Raw genomic sequence first — 18,192 nt, 5'->3', positions numbered from 1 at the left:
AATAAATTAGTCTTGAAATTATAATTCCGAGATAATTTCTTCCATATGTCGCATCAATTCTTTTGTGATCCTTTTCCTTGGATCGTGTACACAAAATAACGGATAATAATACGGGAAAGTAAAAGAGAGAAAAAAAGAAAAGAAAAGAAAAACAGGGACAGAAAGGAAAGTGGCAAAAGAGGACAAAAGTATTAGAAAAAAAAGGACAAAAGCATCAATCAATTTAAATAGGCAAAGTGACCAACTCAAAACCAAAGACCCACCCAAAAGCCGCCAGCACAAAATCCACAAACCGCCAACAGGTTTTTCAATCCACCGGCTACAGCCCTCCATTGATAACCCATACAATTCCTCAAGACTCCCATACACTGACAACGCTATAAATATCTTCAATTGATTCGCTCACTTTCCATTTTCAGCTAAAAGTCCAAAGACACTCAAAATTTCTTCAATCAATCATCGTTGTGAGGTCAAATATTGGGATGGCTGACGTGGCAGCAAAGGCGCGGAAGATCTTGGTGGCCGTTGATGAGAGCGAGGAGAGCACCTACGCCCTTTCATGGTGTATAGAGAACATATTCACTGGAGGAAATACCAATGATGCCCTTATCCTCCTCTACTCCATACCTCCTCGAGCTGTTTACTCTTCCTTGGACGGAACAGGTGAGAAAGACAACCCTGAAGGTAAACTTAACAAAGTATTTGGAAATTGATGATCATTTCGAGAGTATTAATTAATTATCTGATTAATTGAATGGCGGGTTTGGTAAATTTTTTAAAATCTCAGGGTATTTGTTTTCATCTGATATATTGGCGACGATGGAGAGGTACAGTAATGATGTAGCACAGTGTGTTATGGAGAAGGCGAAACGACTTTGCAAGGACTTGGATGGGGTTAGTCCGTTTTTGTAAATTTACTGATGAATGAAGGTTAAATTGGTCAATATGGAGACTTAAAGGTAATGTTTGTCTGTGTTGGGTTGTATTCAGGTTAAGGTGGAGACGATAGTGGAGCGCGGTGATGCAAGGGACGTGATTTGTCAGGCGGCGGAAAGGTTACATGTCGACATGCTCGTCATGGGAAGCCATGGCTATGGTGTCATCAAGAGGTACGCTTTTTACTACTACCTCTATTTCAATTTAAACTGTACCCTTTATCTATTAGTCCGTTAAAAAAGAATGATTCATTTCTACAATTAAAAATAATTTAATTTTAAATTCTTCATTTTACTTTTATCGAGAAGTCTTTCTTTTTTTTTTCCTTAAACTCCATGGCGAGACAAATTACCTTATCTAAATTGAATGGGGAGTAGTACTTTTTTCACTTATAGCCATTTGATATTCTAAATTCATTGCCCTAAAGTTTGCATCATTCCATTGCATTTCTTGGTGATTGCTTTAGTTTTTAATATTGAATTTGAAAAAAAATGACAAACTTTAACATCAAATAAGCTAAATATGTATAGCATAATAAAAGTATTTCCAGAATCTTATGGTCAGAACTCATAAACATTGTATTAAGAATAAAAGTGAGAGTATTTGAAATTAGTGTCCTAATATAAAAAATGTCGGTCTTTTCAGAACAAATTATAAAAAAGACTCTCATATAAAATGAGACATTAGGAAGTACTAATTACTTTCTCGTTTGGTAGTTAACATAATCTGTTGCAAACAATCCTGGAAATTTATTAGTTATGCATATTGGGTGTGTTTGGTATGGGAAAAATATTTTCCAATTTTTTCATGTTTGGTTGGCTTAAATGGTTTGGAAAATATTTCTTCCAAAGAACATTTTCCAAAACTCTTTTTCAACATTTTCTACCCTTTTCGTACCAAATACACCCTTTATGTTAATACGGATATTTAACATATTTAATACGGATAAAAAACAGGTTAATTGGCTGGTAATATGGGTAACCATATTATCCATGATTTCTTGCATAATGATCACTTTTGGGAGAATTCTTAGTCTCCCTAACTTGAGGAACCTCCAATTTGAGACTTTACAAATGTAAAAGTTAGACTCATTAGTTATCTATTTTCTAAATGGATAATATGGTTCTTATCCCTATTTGATCCGTTTTTAAAAAGTTCATTATTTAACTCATTTTTTAGTGGATAATATGAGTGGTTAACTATTTTCTTTTAATCATTTTGCAACCTCTACGTGATTCTATCTGAATTATTTTTCATTACATCTAATGACAAGGAAAATAACAAACATTTCACAGTGAATTGAAAAAAAAAAGGTAGAAAGAAGAATACTCTCATAGTAGATTATGCATTTTTTCATGCTTATGTAATGGTGTCTAGGGTTTTAATGTTGATCTAAATACAGGGCATTTCTTGGGAGTGTGAGCAACCACTGTGCACAGAATGTCAAGTGTCCAGTTTTAATAGTGAAAAAGCCAAAAACCAATGGCAGCAGCAAATAGATTTTGTACGTTATTGAATTTGTTTGTGTAATGTAAATAAGCAGGGTTCTGTGATTTTGTTGTAGTTTTTCTTTTTCTTGTTTACCTTGATTTATGTACTTTTGGATTAAACTTGCAGAATGATTGTATGATTGCTTTTCAAATTTATTTGCCTTTTGTTCGGGCAACCATTTTTGCATGACTAGCATTGGCAAGGAAACCCTTGGTTCACATACTGGCCCCCGTTTCAATTCATGTGAACCTATTTGACTTACGGGTGAAATTCATAGATTTACAAGTGGTAATTAAAAAATAGTCACAGATTCAAAAGTAATCGAAATTTAGCCACTCGTCATGCAATGAATATTCTGAATGAAAACATTGTTCAAAATTCGAAAAATATTCCAGCATAATATACAGGTCCAGCATAATATGCTGGAAGTTCATACACAGGTGCTCCAATCTCCAGTATATTATGCTGGAACTTTTCGTGTATTGGAGTTCCAGCATAATATACGAGAAGTTTATACACAGGTGCACCAATCTCTAGTATATTATGCTGGAACTTTCCGTGTTGCAGCAAAATAGTGGCTAATTTTTCAATGACTTTGCAAACGCTGGCTATTTTTTGATTATCAGTCCGAAAACTGGCTAGATTTTCACTAAATTTAAGAAAAAAGAGAAATTTTTTGAACTTGTGGTATAAAATAAGATACATATATTTTGTGCGGCTATAAGTTATTGTATAACATAAATTGTTTCCAAATATGAAAAGTGGTCACTTTTTTTTTGGCATGCACTAAAAAACAAATATGTTCACATCAATTGAAACAGAGATAGTAGTAGTTATGCAGTTTCTATAATACAAGAAACGTTTCAGTTAATGTGGATTGCGTTAAAATGAGTGTCATGTAAAACGCAGTTAGTCTAACTTAAGCCACTCTTCAAACATTTTTCTGCTACAATGTGTTCAAACGAATTATCTCTTTCTAATATTTGGGCTCTTTTTTTGTGGTTAGAAAATGGAGAAATTGGGTTCTTTTTCTGCTACAAACAATTCTCAATTATGGTCCTTGCGGATTAAATATACAAAAAGAAACTCCAGATATTTGAGATCTTTCTCTTTGAATAAGATCTCAATTCCAGCGACGGTTTTATTAGATATCTTATAACTAGAATCCCTCTTTTTTCCGATTCAGTTCCTCCACCAACGCGAACCCCAGTTAGATTCAAGGATACTACAATGGGTTCGAACGAGTCATCTCTCTCTGTTTCTCTCTCTCTTACAAGGGAACTCTAGAGAAAGCAAGAGTAGAGTGTTTTCCACTCAAAAATTATCATTTTGTTGAAAAGCTATACCTGTTCAAAATAGACAAAAATATGAGAAGATTCATTAAAAATTTATACATAAAAAATAGTGGAAATGGATATTTCATTCAGAGGGGTGCCACGTGTAAATTTCATCAAAAGAAGGGTAAATTTAGAACATTAACAGACGGCAGGGGACAAATATAAATAAAAAGTATAATGGGGGACGAGATTAAATAATAAATGAAAGTAAAAGGATATATCAGGTCCTTTGCCGTAAAAAAAAGACTTAGAGGAGTATTAAAACTACCTAAAATAAGGCTACATATATTAAATTAAAGTGAACATAAGTATTTCCCTTCCAGAGCTAAGCCAAAACTGTACTTAAAATATTATTTTCACGGTAATGATAACAATTCTATCTTCGTAAGTGTTACAACTAAAGTCTAAAAAGTCCACATAAATTGGGATACACATAAGAGAGTTATTGCTTATCTATGACAAGTTTTACACTTTGCATGGTATCTCAAGTCAATTAGAGCTCTTATAGCCTGTGATCTTCCCCAACCCAAAACCAAGTAAATAAAAATACAAAATGAATCTGTTTCAGCTTAACGTCTCTATGTCCTTCTTCCTCGCAGGGCATTGCTTTGGGTAAGCCAATGCTCAAACTTCTTGTTGTAGTTGTTTCCTTTTATCTCTTCTTAATTCTCCTATTCGAACCCTGCTTTTTACTAGTTTGATCTTTAAATGCATCAAAATGACTTTAATTTGTATTGGTTAATGCCTTAATGGACTCTAAAGAGTACTAGAATTTTAAAAAAGTATTGTAGGATTAGATTATATATGTTTCGTGATTTGCTTGAGTCGAGAGTCTATCGGAAATCGTTGCAAGGTAGGGGTAAGGCTGCGTATACACTACCCTCCTCAGACCTCACTCACTGAATTTGTTGTTGTTTGTAGGTTATATATGTTTCGTCTTTGTGAATCAAGTAAACAATTGATCAATACTAGTATCCTAATACATGCAATACAGTTAATAACTCGATCGTTTATTTTGTTTATTACTCAATTGTTATAAAAAGTTGAGCAATAAATTTTCTATATGTTAGGGAGTACGTTGTGCACTGATTGTCAAATTGAGAAATTGTAGACATCGGAAGTACACAATGCAGCGGATGAAGCTTTACTCCTGCAATGTGTTACGTCATGTTTTCTTCCTCATTCTCCTTGTAAGTACCTTTCAATAATGTATATCTTTACTTTTTTGTTGGTCTCAATATTAATTACTTTAGGTCAAATGAATTAGGAATATATTATAACCAACAGGTGTGGTGGAATGATAAATTTTACTCAACCCTTAATCAGAGGTATCGGTTTGAGTCCAGGGAATGAAGTTCCCTTTGGTAGGGAGCTGCCAAAGTGAGCTTTCTACGGTGCAAAGTAGAACTGGTCGAGCCAGTGGATTTCAGATGATTAAACAAAAAAATTAGGAATAGTTCTAGCAATGAAACATAGTTAGGAAGTGTTTTGAAAAGTTGGTCAAAATATATGTTTGTTGAATCTTCGAAATTGACAAGATAATATAATTTGTAGTAATATCGTTTTTTCCGTTGAATTTCATTGCAGGGAGTGGCAATTTACATATTTATGAAGTTGTCTATGATGAAAAATCAGAGTGAACGCCATGTGAACATGCTATCAGAACAATTGAGAAATAAAACATTTTCACAGATTGAACACACTGCCAATATGTTTCTTCCCCTAAATTACTCAGCATCAAGCTTGGCTAGAGGTCTAAGTTCATCTCTCAATGGAACTCAGTTACCCTTCACCGAAATCCAAACTAAGGTAAATAAACAATTTCCTCAATTTCCTTTTTCCCTTTTGATGCTTTTATATATTCCGGAGTTTGCAAGTTTGATGAGGTAGCAAGAAAGAACTTGTTCCTTGTAGTTTACAGGAATTATTTCAAGTATTGTTCATTGTCAGGTGGTGAGAATATCAGCTCTATGTGTTAAAATGAAGTTGGTTGCAGCAAATTTATGTGTTTTATGAGAGACTGCCCGTTTAAAGAATAGTTAGAGCAGCTCCAATCTATGTTACTCGGACTCTTTAAAAAATGGCGACAGGTGTGTGTTGGATCCTCCAAAAGTCATGTATTTTTTGGAGGATCCAACAAGATCACAATAGCATTTTTGGAGTGTCCGTGCAACATAGGCTCCACTTGTGTGAGTGTGTAAAACATGACCACTCCCAATGACTAGGGGTTGAACTGAATCCCCTCAGTTAGAAAGCTATATTGACATTTTTACATTTTTCTAAATCCCCTTTAGAGTTCCTAATTTCGCTACTAGTTCAGGGTCTAGATAAAAAGGGATTGAGCTAGGTTGATTGCCGGCAAAAAATAGTTCAACGCTTATGAATCAAATGAATACTAATAGTTAGAGTACAAAAGTATAACCTGAGAACCAATTGTTGAAACTTGGCACTAGTTCAACATTTTTTCTTGCTCATTTGGACAACTTTCAGTTGACAAGAAAACTCATGTATTGTTGGTTTGTTGATGTTTAGGTAGCACCTCTTTTGTTTTTGTCACTTTCAACAATCCCATTCGTATCACAAGTGTCATACGTGGGACAAGATAGGCTGATGCTCGCTTTTTACACTGAAGAAGGCCACGACGAGGACCAAACTTTTGCAGTGTTTTCCAATACTTCATCTGCAATATGGTATAGTCAGCCAGTGAATCGTGACACCGGGATGCTTTATGGGCAACCAGTGGTTGTTGATACAAAAACAGTTGGCGTTGAGACTCTAGGCTGGTCTAAAGAATCCTTAAAAGGAACAATGGGGTATGCATCTCAGTCCTCTATTAGCATTGGTTTGAACAAGGCCAAGAGGGAATTATTTTTCAATACAGCCACAATGGATGGAAGAGGTAAGATCTCTGTGGGGTTTCCAGTACAATATGTGGATGACAGATTTTCCGCCTTAAATTTTTACGGTGCGGATTTTCACCTGGCTAGTAACAATGGTCAAGTAATTGTGGACACAAAGATTCCTCATACCAGCATAATCGTGTATAATGGTACTGTTTCTGTGCAATTCAAGAACTTGAATGGTTCTCGTGAAGATTTGAGTGGCAACCAGTCTTGCAAGCTGGTAAATGGAGAAAGAGGACAGTTTGAAGTGAAAATCAAGGAGAATAATTTCGTATTCTACTGCTCTGTCATTGAAATAGCTGGACTCGAATCGGTATACCTTGATCAATTACTTTATATGTCACCATTTTGAATTAGTGAAGTCTCAAAATGCAGAATATCTGCCCCTAGCTACTATGCTGTATCTTGTGTTACGTGTTTTGTTCAAGATATATATCGAGATTTGTCTAAACTGAGTCATATTACTGTAAGGAGCGTGCATTCTAGACTATTAAGTACAATCATTGATTGATTTGATTCTTTTCTGACACGTTGAATGTTGAAATGGAAGAATACTGGAGAGATTGAAGATCAAATGAAACAATACTTCGATTAATCAAAAATTTAAACGGAATAATCAATAAATTACTATTGGAGTAGCCTAGAACAATAAAAAATGAACCTTCAAAAGACTAATTGGCTTTTGTTTTGTTTTTAGGTGTACACTGTGGCGTTCAGTGCTCAAGGAATGGGAAGTAATGTCCTAAGGCAAAGCGCGCAAGCATATTTGCTGCTTGTGTTCTTGTTTGTTATTGTAGTAGTTTCGCTATGTGCTTTCATTATCATAGTCTTCAAAGCTGCAAAAAGAGAGATGTTTTTGTGTGCTGCTCTGATCAAACAAGTGGAATCAACTAATCAAGCAGAGAGGAAAAGTATAACAAAGAGTCTCGCATTTGCTGCTGCAAGTCATGACATTCGTAATGGTTTTGGAATTATAACTTGTCTGATAAACCACTGTCTGAATGAGGCATCCCCAGATTCTGAGACTGCATCTAACCTGCAGCTCATCAATAATGAAACCACAAGCCTTTTAGGTATGTCCTATATATGCTATATTTCTGTTTTGTTTTATTTCTATTTTTCCCTCACACGAACAAGTTTTATGGGTGAAATTGAAAGCCTTTTATACCTCACCGAACTTAATGATGATCATTTTCTAGATATTGAAGCACTTGAGCCTGTTAAATATTAATAAAACCTTGTACTAAGTATAAACTTTCATACGCCAACAAAATTGTAGAATGGGCAATGAACTTGACAAATTTTTGAGGAATCAAAATTTTTGTGAGGGTTTTTAATCTCTGTGTACGAACTCTGGCTAGTAATAAGGGGAAGTTAATGAATTATATAGAATTTGACCTTCTCTCAAGAACGAAAGCTACTTATCGTGAAAACACAAGCAATAATACTAGTAATACTACCATTTGTCACCCTCACTGGAAGTGACAAATTCACGCAATGGTACTTGTTTGGCTTTCCTCCAAGATGATTCGTTATTAGATACAACTACCTTAGAATTTAATATACTGTTAACCTTTGACTTGGCCTAAGTTTTAAATATAGAGCTTCCAATATATGGTCACCACTGGTATAATTTGTAGAACTCTATTTTGCTGAAATTGTTTCAGGCATATTAAATTCTGTTCTGGACGTGAGCAAGATTGAAGCCGGTAAAATGCCACTCAAGGTAGAAGAGTTCGATCTGGCAGAACTCCTCGAGAACATAGTTGATTTGCATTATCATAGAGCCATAGAGAAGGGAGTGGATTTGGTACTTGACCCTGGTGATGGGTCTCTTTCAACGTTTCGCTCAGTGAAAGGTGACAAAGTGAAAATTATGCAGATAGTAAGTAATTTGGTTACCAATGCTATCAAATTTACCTCAGGAGGACATATCTCCGTCAAAGTTTCTGTGAGCAAACCAAGTAAAGACAATGCCCTTATTGTTTGTAATCGGCATAGTCCGTTGAACTGCTTGACAAGATTGTGCACGAAGCAAAAGTGTTGCTGCAATACGTTGAATGAATTTCCAGCAATTCAAAAGAATCCCAATTGCATGGAATTCACATTTGAGGTGGATGACACAGGTGTGGGGATTCCGAAAGATAAACAAAAACATGTCTTTGAGAACTTTGTTCAGGTGAAAGAAACAACTTATGGAGAAGAAGGTTATGGCTTGGGACTAGGCATTGTTCAATCGATGGTGAGTAACTTAACTGGCCGTTTCCTTCAACAATTTTAATATGGAATGAAATAACAATACTTGGAAAAGTACATTCTTTGAGTAAAGAGATCCAAGCATTCTGCTGTAATCGCTTTGGTTCTGATTGTAGAGTATATAATTGAACAACACATCATCAAAAGGAGGCCATGTAAATGACAAAAATAAATATAAAGCTCTAGATATGATTATGTTTACCCTTAATTTGGTGTAAATAAATCGTTGGTTGTTATATGACAGGTGCATCTGATGGGGGGAGAGATCAAGATTGTTGACAAAGAGGATGGAGAAAGAGGCACTCGCTTCCAATTCAACATATTTCTGACTAGTTGTGTTCCAGTATCTGTTGTTGAAGCTGAGGAACAAGAAACCAATACGCAAAACCATGGCCTTCGCAGTTATCTTTACCATCACTTGGGACTGCCATTTCGGTCATCTCCATCTAGATCAGAGGGATATCATGTTGTCCTATTCCTAGTTGAAGAAAAAAGGAGAAAAGTTTTAAGCAGAGCGATTAGCAAAATGAACATAAAAGTTTCAGAGGTGGGTAAAATTAACGAATTTGTTCAGACGCTTGATAGAATAAAAAGAAAGTTAGACCTTTCCTCTAGTTCCCTTGAGAAATTTGAGGTAAATTTGAATTTAACCTCTGGTGATACAAATGAAGTGGCTTCAGGCACAAAGGACACACATGATCATGCCATCCCTCATTGCAAAAGGTCTAATTCCAATGGCTCATCGAATTTCATAATTATCATTATTGATTCTCAGGCAGGACCTCTCTCAGAATTGAGTTCACCGGTGGTTAACTTCAAGAAAGATTTGCAGAATCTTAGTTGCAAGGTTGTGTTGTTGCAAGATCATGTAAGCAGCAGCAGTCAACCACCGCTTCCTCCTTTTGATTATGTTTTTCAAAAGCCATTACATGGCAAACGTTTATATGAAGTGCTTAGGCTTCTATCTGAATATCGAAATAGTTCAATCCAACATGATAGGACTAAAACGGATCAAGAAATCGAATTCCAAGAATTGGATTCAGATGCCTTACTTAAGTGCCAACTCGAGGAGATTGTGATAAATGATTGTAACAAAAGGAGTAGTACTAGCAAGGACTTCAAAGGAAAGAAGGTTTTGGTGGTTGATGATCAGCCCATATTGCGCATGTATGCTTCCAAGTCTCTTCAAAAATTAGGAGCAGATGTTGATGTTTCTGAGAATGGAAAAGATGCCTGTGATAAGGTTTTGAAATCTTTGAAAGACATGTCTGAAGTTTATGATGATTCCAACAGAACCTATGATTTTATATTGATGGACTGTGAGGTAACATTTCTACACTTACCTCTTTTCCGCTTTACTAATTTTTACAAATAAATGTTGTATGTTATATGTTTATGGATTTTTTTTCCAACTTAAATAGTTTGATATGTTTATGAATGCAGATGCCGGTTATGAGTGGGTATGAGGCAACAAGGCTTATACGAGTGGAGGAGAAGAAGCATGGCATTCACATTCCCATAATTGCATTGACTGCCCATACTATGGATGATGAGATGAAGTTGCTTATCAAAGATGCTGGAATGGATTTTCACTTGACTAAACCTTTAAATGTTCAACAGTTGTATGATCTCATCAACAACATCCAGTTTTGAACGACGTTTTTTCCCATTAGAATGAAATATATCTGTGGAATATGATTTTTAATATCTACCTACCTTAGCCTTTAGTTCATACAAAAAAAAATTGTAACAGCAGCATCGCTCTTGCTTGAGGTGATCGATGTTAACATACAAGATTTGGAGGAAATGAAAAAGAAAGAGGAAGAAAGAAGATGAAGGAAAATTCCACTGCTGATGGCAAGCAAGCAATCAATACATGTCGACCAATCTATATATAAGCTATTGATCACATGATCTTTTAAATACAAAAGCAAGCTCTCGTATTAGTTTTGTGACAACTAACTTTATTTTAAGATGATACAGCAAAACTAAAATGATAACCTCAATATTATAAGGGCTAAGCGTTCATTGCTTAAGGTTGAAATTCACGGTATCTAGTTATCGGAGAGCAAAGGGTACCACACAAATTAACTCCTCCACACACAAACTGCCTCTTAAATGACATTTTCCTCGCCGGTAGATGACCATCATTATTTCAGGATAGAAATAAACGATGATTAATGATTTAAGCTTGCTCGGAAAGTTTTCAAGCAAATTTATGTTACACATGATTAATGATTTAAGCTTCTCAGATGGTGCTTCAGGCAGTAAAAAAACAACAGCAGAAAGGTCAACAATAGTGCCAACTGCCAAGGAGCCAGTCGAATAGAAAACGAGGGGAAAATTCACGCTGGTGTAATTTCAAAACTATTTAGTAGATTCTAATCAAAATCAAACATGTTTCCTATTGGCCGAGTCCCAATAACATCAAAGCAATCAGCCACCCTCAAATCTGTGTCTTTTTGGCTAAAAATGGAAAGGGGCTACAATTCACTAATAGAAAGGAAAAAAAGGGGGGTTTGGGGGGGGGGGGATAAGAACTGCCACGTAACTCATCTTGCTAGCATCTTTGTCAGCTTAAATCAAAATGCTTGGCCCTTACAGTTCATCCTGCAAAACAGGTTCAGGAGAATATATGCAGTCAGATTAAGAACAAGAAGAAAAGTGCGGCTGCTAGCTCTGCTTGAAACTTAAACAAGATACAATTCTTACATGCGCTTCATCATCCTTGGACTCCGACTTGTCATCAGCATCATCAGAATCATCATCGGCATCATCATCTTCCTCGGCCTGGAAAAACATGTTCACACCATAAGGGCAAGATAGAGGAAGAACTCAGCTTCCTGATGGAAGGGTAGGGAAGGGTATTGAATGCTGCGACATAGGTAAGGAGAATTCGAAGGAAGCAAATTCAAAGAAAATTTAAAGGCTTACATCAGAATCAGCTGGAGCAGCCTTTGATTCCTGAACAGAGATTTAAATTGGGTCAGAAGAAATCAAGAAACACACAGGAAAAAAGAACACAGGCAAAGTTACCACAGATGCAAAACTAGCATAAACAGAGGATCTGAATTACAGGGGGGGGGGGGGGGTCAAGTGGTGCATATTTCCCACCTATCTGTAGCTAAGAACTGCTTAATTTGCATATCAGTTTGACATTGATGCCTAAGAGAACTTATTGTGGAATAAGAAATAAATCAGCACAAAGAATAAATCAGTTATTACCTCCTCCTCTCTCTTCTTTTCTGCTTCCTCAAAAGCAGCCTTTTCCGCCTGCATAATCAAGATAATGTAAGATACTAAGACTCAACATTTCTACTACGATTCACGTAAGGGAACTACATACATCCTTCTGCTTTCCCCATGTTTCTTCAGCAATTGCCTTGGCATACTCTGGATCGTCGCATATGACAATATTGTCAAACAAGGTTCCAGATTTCACCTGCAAAATATATTACACTTTCAGTCAAAAAGATGCCATGGAGGAATAAGTGCATATACAGTAAATCAAACTGCTACTGGGAGTACAGCCAGATAACACAAGAAAAGGAAACTTTCTTACTTGCCACAGTTCAACTCCCACATACTTCAGATTTGGGAAAACATAGAGATCTGGGTCATCCTTGAAGTCTACAGATTAAAACAAACATAGATATTAATAATTATGATATTAAATTCCTCATAAAAAATACACAAATGTTGTATAGACAACTGAAAGAACCTGGGTTGTCAATCAAAGGAGCCTTCCACTTCCCCTTGTAGTTGGGGTTCTTAATTTTCTGAAAAAATGAATGACTAAGCATTAGGTATCATACTCTGGCATAAGTCATTCAGCTTAAATGTGTTGACTCCACAAACCTTTGGCTTCCATGGGCCCTTGTACTCGGGGTTGGGAATGGTTGGGGCTGTCCATTCACCATCTTCTTGATCATCCCAGTCCTCTGGCTGCAAATATAAAAATCCATCAGAAATTAAAATATTTTACTCTAATTCCAAACTTGTATAAGCAAATCTCAACTGGTTAGTGGTTACCTTCTTGGCATCAGGATCAGTTATCTCTTCTGGAATGTCATCATAGCCCTGCATTTATAGAAATTGAATTTGTTGATTGTCATCTTCCTCTAATTTCAAATTATGGCAAAGACAAACCCACAAACAAATTAAGAAGGATACCTCTGGCTTCTTATCCTCAGGATCATCAATGAATTCCTTCTCATCCCAATCTTCAGGCTGCCATAAACATGTAGCTTGATCATTAACACCACAAAAAAGATAAACATCAATTGACCATGAAAATGTGATTTACTGTTAATTACCTTCTTGGCACTTGGATCCTTGATTGTCTTTGGTGGGAGAAGGTCCCAATCAGAGTACAAGCTACCAGACTGTTTCTCCACATTATCAATGAGAATGCTGTATGTAGCATCAGGGCGGAGGATGAAAGTGTAGACATGGGTCAGTTGATCAGTCTCACAAGGTACTTCCTTCTTGATCAAGTGGTTTGTGTCATTATAAGTGAGAATAGCATGGACCTTCTTGGTGCTGTAGCCACAGATGTCTGGGCCAAACATGATGCTGTATGGAAAACATATATCAAAAAGTAAATTCATCTGAATGACAACACATTTTTCAAAGGAAAAAAATACTTCAAGTAGCAAGAAAATAAGATGTGTTACCTGTAGGGAGTGTCACCACCGAATTTCTTTTGGTCAACGTCCCCACTAAGCAACTTCATGTACCCACCACCACAGTCAAGCTTCTGCTCATGCTTCACAGAGAACTGGAACACTAAGTTTTTTCCCTTGTTGCTAAATTCAGGGAACTCAGCTGAAATGGCAAAGAACCTGTAGTCTTCACTGGTTTGGATACCTGCCGCAGTGCAGAAACAAATAAGAGTTAGTTAAATATATCATTATTCAGCTCCTGTTAACTAGATTTAGATATCAAAAGGTTTATAGTTTGAATAAATCACGGACCTTTGTCATTAGCGTCTCCATTCCACTTGCCAGATGTGTGATTCCACTCTCCAGCCATGTTTTCATCTTTCTTCCATTCAGATTTCACCCACCTGCTTTCCCAACCATCTAAAAGTTCAAGAAGAAAACCTTATTAGCCCCAGTGCTAAAAATCGAATAATAACTTGAACCATTTATACTTGGCAATTTGCATTGTAGCAGAGCAGACCACAGAATATCAGCATACAAGCATTGACTTCACACTAATTAAGTAACTTAATGCAACACTAAAATGTATTCAGGATCGAACAGTAAGTATTGATTGCTATTCAGCCAAACATTTAGTTAATTGATGCTAACTATTTTGATTGCAGACTCAACAAACATATACACATCAACCATATGCAGTAGACTGGCCAACTAAAGTCAAGACCGTATATGGCGCACTAATTATAATACAGAAAAGTCAAGAATTAATTTGATCCATTTATTACTAATAATCATGTTTGTGTTCCAATATTTATTCTGTATAACATTATATATCGATCTAATATTAGTTATGCGGAGCTTTAAGCCATGATTTTTTAATAATACAGAAAACCGGATGAGATCTAACAATTACGAATTTAGTTCGTTTACATGAATAAACTTCCAATTTCATCACATGCCACCAGACGAACAAAAGCACAAAATGCAACGTACATTTCCGTGAGAAAAGCTACAGATACCCGATAGCAATCAGATTAAGTATCATTCAATAAATCAAGTAATAATCACAAATATAAAATGCAAAAAACTTAACACGTGAAAAAAAAAACATTCCGATCTACTCCTATCACCTTAAAATTCACAGATCTACCTCGAAATTTCAAGCTCCTCTCAGATCACACTAAAACCCCCAATTAAATTCGGATTTTCACCCTCCAAATCAAATGTAGTACCAAAATTCATTCAAATGATAGCGATCAATTAAAGTGACGAAAAGAGAGAGAATGAAGAAAATTACCGTTGAAACTCTCCTCGAAGAAGACCTCAGCGGAGACGACAGCGACAAGCAGAGAGAATACAGTAATTAGATGGAGAGAGCTAGGGTTTGCCCTTCGTTGAGTAGCCATGGCCACTGTTGTGAGATCGAAATACTGACTCTAAAAGATCTCTGATGAGTGCTCTTTTATACTGGCGAGAGGATTTTGGTAGATACGTAGGGCAGCGTTTGGTCTTAGTCCGACGTGTCTACGTTCGATGACGTGGACGAATTAAAAAGAGGCATTTGTAATTAGAGTGTCATTGACTTGACGTGGCTGAAGCTTGTTGGGTATCTCCACGAGTTGAAAGTGACCACAATTAAGTTGGCACTTGTGCGATGGTTTTTTCAAAATAACGAATTTAGCCATTGGTTTTTTGCTCTCTTTTTTCTTTCACATGAATTTCGCATACAATGGCGTGCATATAACGATTCTATTAATCTTAGAATTTATTGTTTATTAAAAGAATAATTAGCACTTGTACAATCAAAATGATTTTATTCTTTCTGTTTTTCTATTTGCCTTTTGAGATTGAAGCTAAAAAAAGGGTGAATTCCTAAAAAGTCAATTAACCTAAATAGTTGTTAACCCAACTTCTTCAATTAAAAATAACTTTTGGAGGTATAAAATAAGTATAGTACATGTATAATAATTATATAGTGTATACATAATAAAAGTAAACAATGAATCTATTCGGTTATTTACGTAAAGATCCTTTAGAAGAACCCCAAAGTTATTTACTTTTTCACATTGTTTTTTGTGGAAATTGCAAAAATTTGTAGGTGGATGAGTTCCTGCTATTTATTCATCATGTGCCTTTACAATTTATAATTTAAGAAAACGATCTTTTTTACATATCTTATGTGTAAAACACAGATTTAATATGTGTAAAAATAAATTTTTCATATATAAAAAAAAATAGGATCATAAAATTAAAACTAAGTTTGTAAAGAGCCATAAAATCAATTGATCCGATGAATTCAGACTAAAGTAGCTAATCAAAGAAAAGGAATCTTTATATTTTTAACAGTGAAGACTCTCTTTGCCAACATCAATTGCTGCAAAAGTTTGGTCAACAACTAAAAATAAAAACGTTACGTCTGAAAATATTTCTGATATAAAAGAAGATATTTCAACCATAAAAGTCAATCTATTTGCTTCCATGGATATTTCAAACGTTACGTCTGAAAATATTTCTGATATAAAAGAAGATATTTCAACCATAAAAGTCAATCTATTTGCTTCCATGGATATTTCAAACGTTACGTCTGAAAATATTGTAGCTGATTCGTAGACTTCGAAAACGTCGAAAGTACATAAAGCTAAAGCATGTAGAACTCGTTCACGAATACAAAACTTGTCATTCTACAATATTGCTTCCATGGATATTACTTCTTCTCATTTCATTTCCTTTTTGGTTGCTTTTTCTTTTGTCCTCCGTCAACAAATGGAAAAGGATCCCATTAGTGGAAAAATTATAATTAAAAAATCGAGTGCTAATCGGATCCAACTGTACAACAAAGTGTGACATGCATGATGTTAACAAGCACATTTTTGTCAATTGAATCCTTTATTGTTTTTTTTTTAATATTGTTAGTGTTCGAGTTAATTTAATTTTACAAAAGGTTTTTTACTCTGATTGAGATTTCTGATTTACTAAGGTGCCTTCTAAATTAATTAACACATTGTGCAGTCGATCTCATTACAAGCAAATGTGTGGTGCAAAATGGTTAGTGAAAATAAAAACCACAAAATGAAACTCTAGAAAGTTCTCAGATTAAAACCATACACCAACCATGTGGGTGGTTTCTGACGTCATATAATTATTAAAATAAAGCATGCCTGCAGAATTCTCATGGTATATACAGTATATGTAACCTTTGGAGGAAAGCAACAACTTTCGGGTGGAATTATTAAGTAGGCGTTTGGATATAAAAATTACTATAATTTTTGAAAAAACTAGTATTTAGAGTTAAATTGAAAAATAATATTTAAAATTTAAAATTATGTTTAGACATGCATTTTACTTGAAAAAACATTGCAGTTTTGTGAGTGAAAAAAATTAAAATTTTGAAATACTCATTTTTGAATTTTTTTCAAAAAGTTACAAAATTTCATAGACAAACGAGGGCTAAATAAGTCATCCTTAATCAAGATCCAATTTCTTGTCCATTTTAATTTTTTTAAGAAAGAGGGGTCGAGTGATTCGGTCCATATCCGATCATGTGGCTGAATTAACGGGAAGGTACAACTTCATTTTAGTTCTTTACCATTTTTGCATAAGTACGAGTGAGGTCCCCACATAATTGATTTTATTTTATTATCCAAAATGAATAAATCGAAAGTGAGCCGGCACTTGTCTTTCTTTTTCTTTGCAGATTATTGAATAAATGGATGCTTGATTTGGAAGACATCAATTTCAGCCACTCATATAAGCTAGGTTTGTTATGATTATAGTAATACCGATTCAAGTCAGGAAATTATATCGCACGCAAGTATGGGAAAAACTTACCGATATAAGTGTTTTTAACGCTACAATTAAGCAATTTGAGATAAAATTCTATACTAATTAATCGTCGTTAAGTAATAAAAGTGCCTAAACAAAGGAAGAATCCCCCCCCCCCCCCCTCTTTCAAATTAAAACTATAGGCATATTTCCTTTCCTATCCTTAACAATGCATACTTTCCCTTAAAATTATCATTCCCTTCCTTAATCTTTACGTGATAGATTATCTAATATTTTAATTCCTTTTTTGGTTTCACTTTATTAATAGTTCAAAAATGAGGACATCTCTCTGTTCCAAATTTTAACTGGTTATTTTATAAATGCAATGTATTTGCCAGTGTTGGAATTATTCATAATGCAAAGTCAAAAAAATTCTTTATATATATATATATATATATATATATATATATATATATATATATATATATATATATATATTAAAGCAAGAAAGTTTGCATTGTGGTTAAGTCAAGTGGCAAGCTACTATAAAGCCACTTGACAATCTTAAAGAGTTTGTAAGAGATTGTCATGAAATAAGGAAATATCACATAAGAACTATATATGGAATTCCATTTATTGAAATTAAATTGAAATAAGAATTTTAAAAAAAAAATAAAATTCAATCACTATACTAATATTTTCTAACTGAAATTTTTTATTTGGAAAGTAAAGAATTTTGATATCAATAGTATTTGGATTCCTTTTCTAATATCGAGTGAGAAGAATATATCCTACCGTAATCTAATGTGCAATTTTATTTTATTTTAAAAATTCAATATTTTT

General features: G+C 34.8%; 4 protein-coding genes across 5 annotated transcripts; 3 read left to right on the top strand and 1 right to left on the bottom strand.

Moving 5' to 3' along the window:
* The first annotated feature begins 253 nt into the window (after positions 1-253).
* Positions 254-2,582, top strand: LOC107761712 (universal stress protein A-like protein). 2 transcript variants are annotated; one of them, XM_016579969.2, is made up of 4 exons: positions 254-663; positions 788-894; positions 991-1,109; positions 2,339-2,582. In XM_016579969.2, exons 1-4 carry the CDS (start codon positions 483-485, stop codon positions 2,433-2,435), a joined length of 504 nt encoding a protein of 167 aa, XP_016435455.1. In that variant the 5' UTR covers positions 254-482; the 3' UTR covers positions 2,436-2,582. The 2 variants fall into 2 exon arrangements, with proteins under 2 accessions (XP_016435455.1, XP_016435454.1); XM_016579968.2 differs by having other exon boundaries at positions 260-684.
* A 2,176-nt stretch (positions 2,583-4,758) lies between these two features.
* LOC107761711 (histidine kinase CKI1-like) lies at positions 4,759-7,103 on the top strand. Its single transcript, XM_016579967.2, has 3 exons — positions 4,759-4,954; positions 5,352-5,573; positions 6,297-7,103. Exons 1-3 carry the CDS (start codon positions 4,892-4,894, stop codon positions 7,017-7,019), a joined length of 1,008 nt encoding a protein of 335 aa, XP_016435453.2. The 5' UTR covers positions 4,759-4,891; the 3' UTR covers positions 7,020-7,103.
* Positions 7,104-7,384: 281 nt separating this feature from the next.
* On the top strand, positions 7,385-10,689 carry LOC107761713 (histidine kinase CKI1-like). Its single transcript, XM_075217610.1, has 4 exons — positions 7,385-7,740; positions 8,335-8,909; positions 9,168-10,247; positions 10,367-10,689. The coding sequence occupies exons 1-4, from the start codon at positions 7,395-7,397 to the stop codon at positions 10,574-10,576; spliced, it is 2,211 nt and encodes a 736-aa protein (XP_075073711.1). The 5' UTR covers positions 7,385-7,394; the 3' UTR covers positions 10,577-10,689.
* A 590-nt stretch (positions 10,690-11,279) lies between these two features.
* On the bottom strand, positions 11,280-15,042 carry LOC107761714 (calreticulin). Its single transcript, XM_075217611.1, has 14 exons — positions 14,885-15,042; positions 13,900-14,007; positions 13,600-13,792; positions 13,240-13,498; positions 13,097-13,153; positions 12,956-13,003; positions 12,782-12,868; positions 12,645-12,702; positions 12,486-12,553; positions 12,270-12,365; positions 12,149-12,196; positions 11,858-11,887; positions 11,636-11,713; positions 11,280-11,533 (listed from the first exon to the last, which is right to left on the bottom strand). Exons 1-14 carry the CDS (start codon positions 14,991-14,993, stop codon positions 11,522-11,524), a joined length of 1,251 nt encoding a protein of 416 aa, XP_075073712.1. The 5' UTR covers positions 14,994-15,042; the 3' UTR covers positions 11,280-11,521.
* Between the last annotated feature and the right edge of the window lie 3,150 nt (positions 15,043-18,192).

The sequence above is a fragment of the Nicotiana tabacum genome, chromosome 7 (assembly GCF_000715075.1).
Source record: "Nicotiana tabacum cultivar K326 chromosome 7, ASM71507v2, whole genome shotgun sequence".
Lineage (NCBI taxonomy): Eukaryota > Viridiplantae > Streptophyta > Magnoliopsida > Solanales > Solanaceae > Nicotiana > Nicotiana tabacum.
This window is presented reverse-complemented; position numbering and strand designations above follow the sequence as displayed.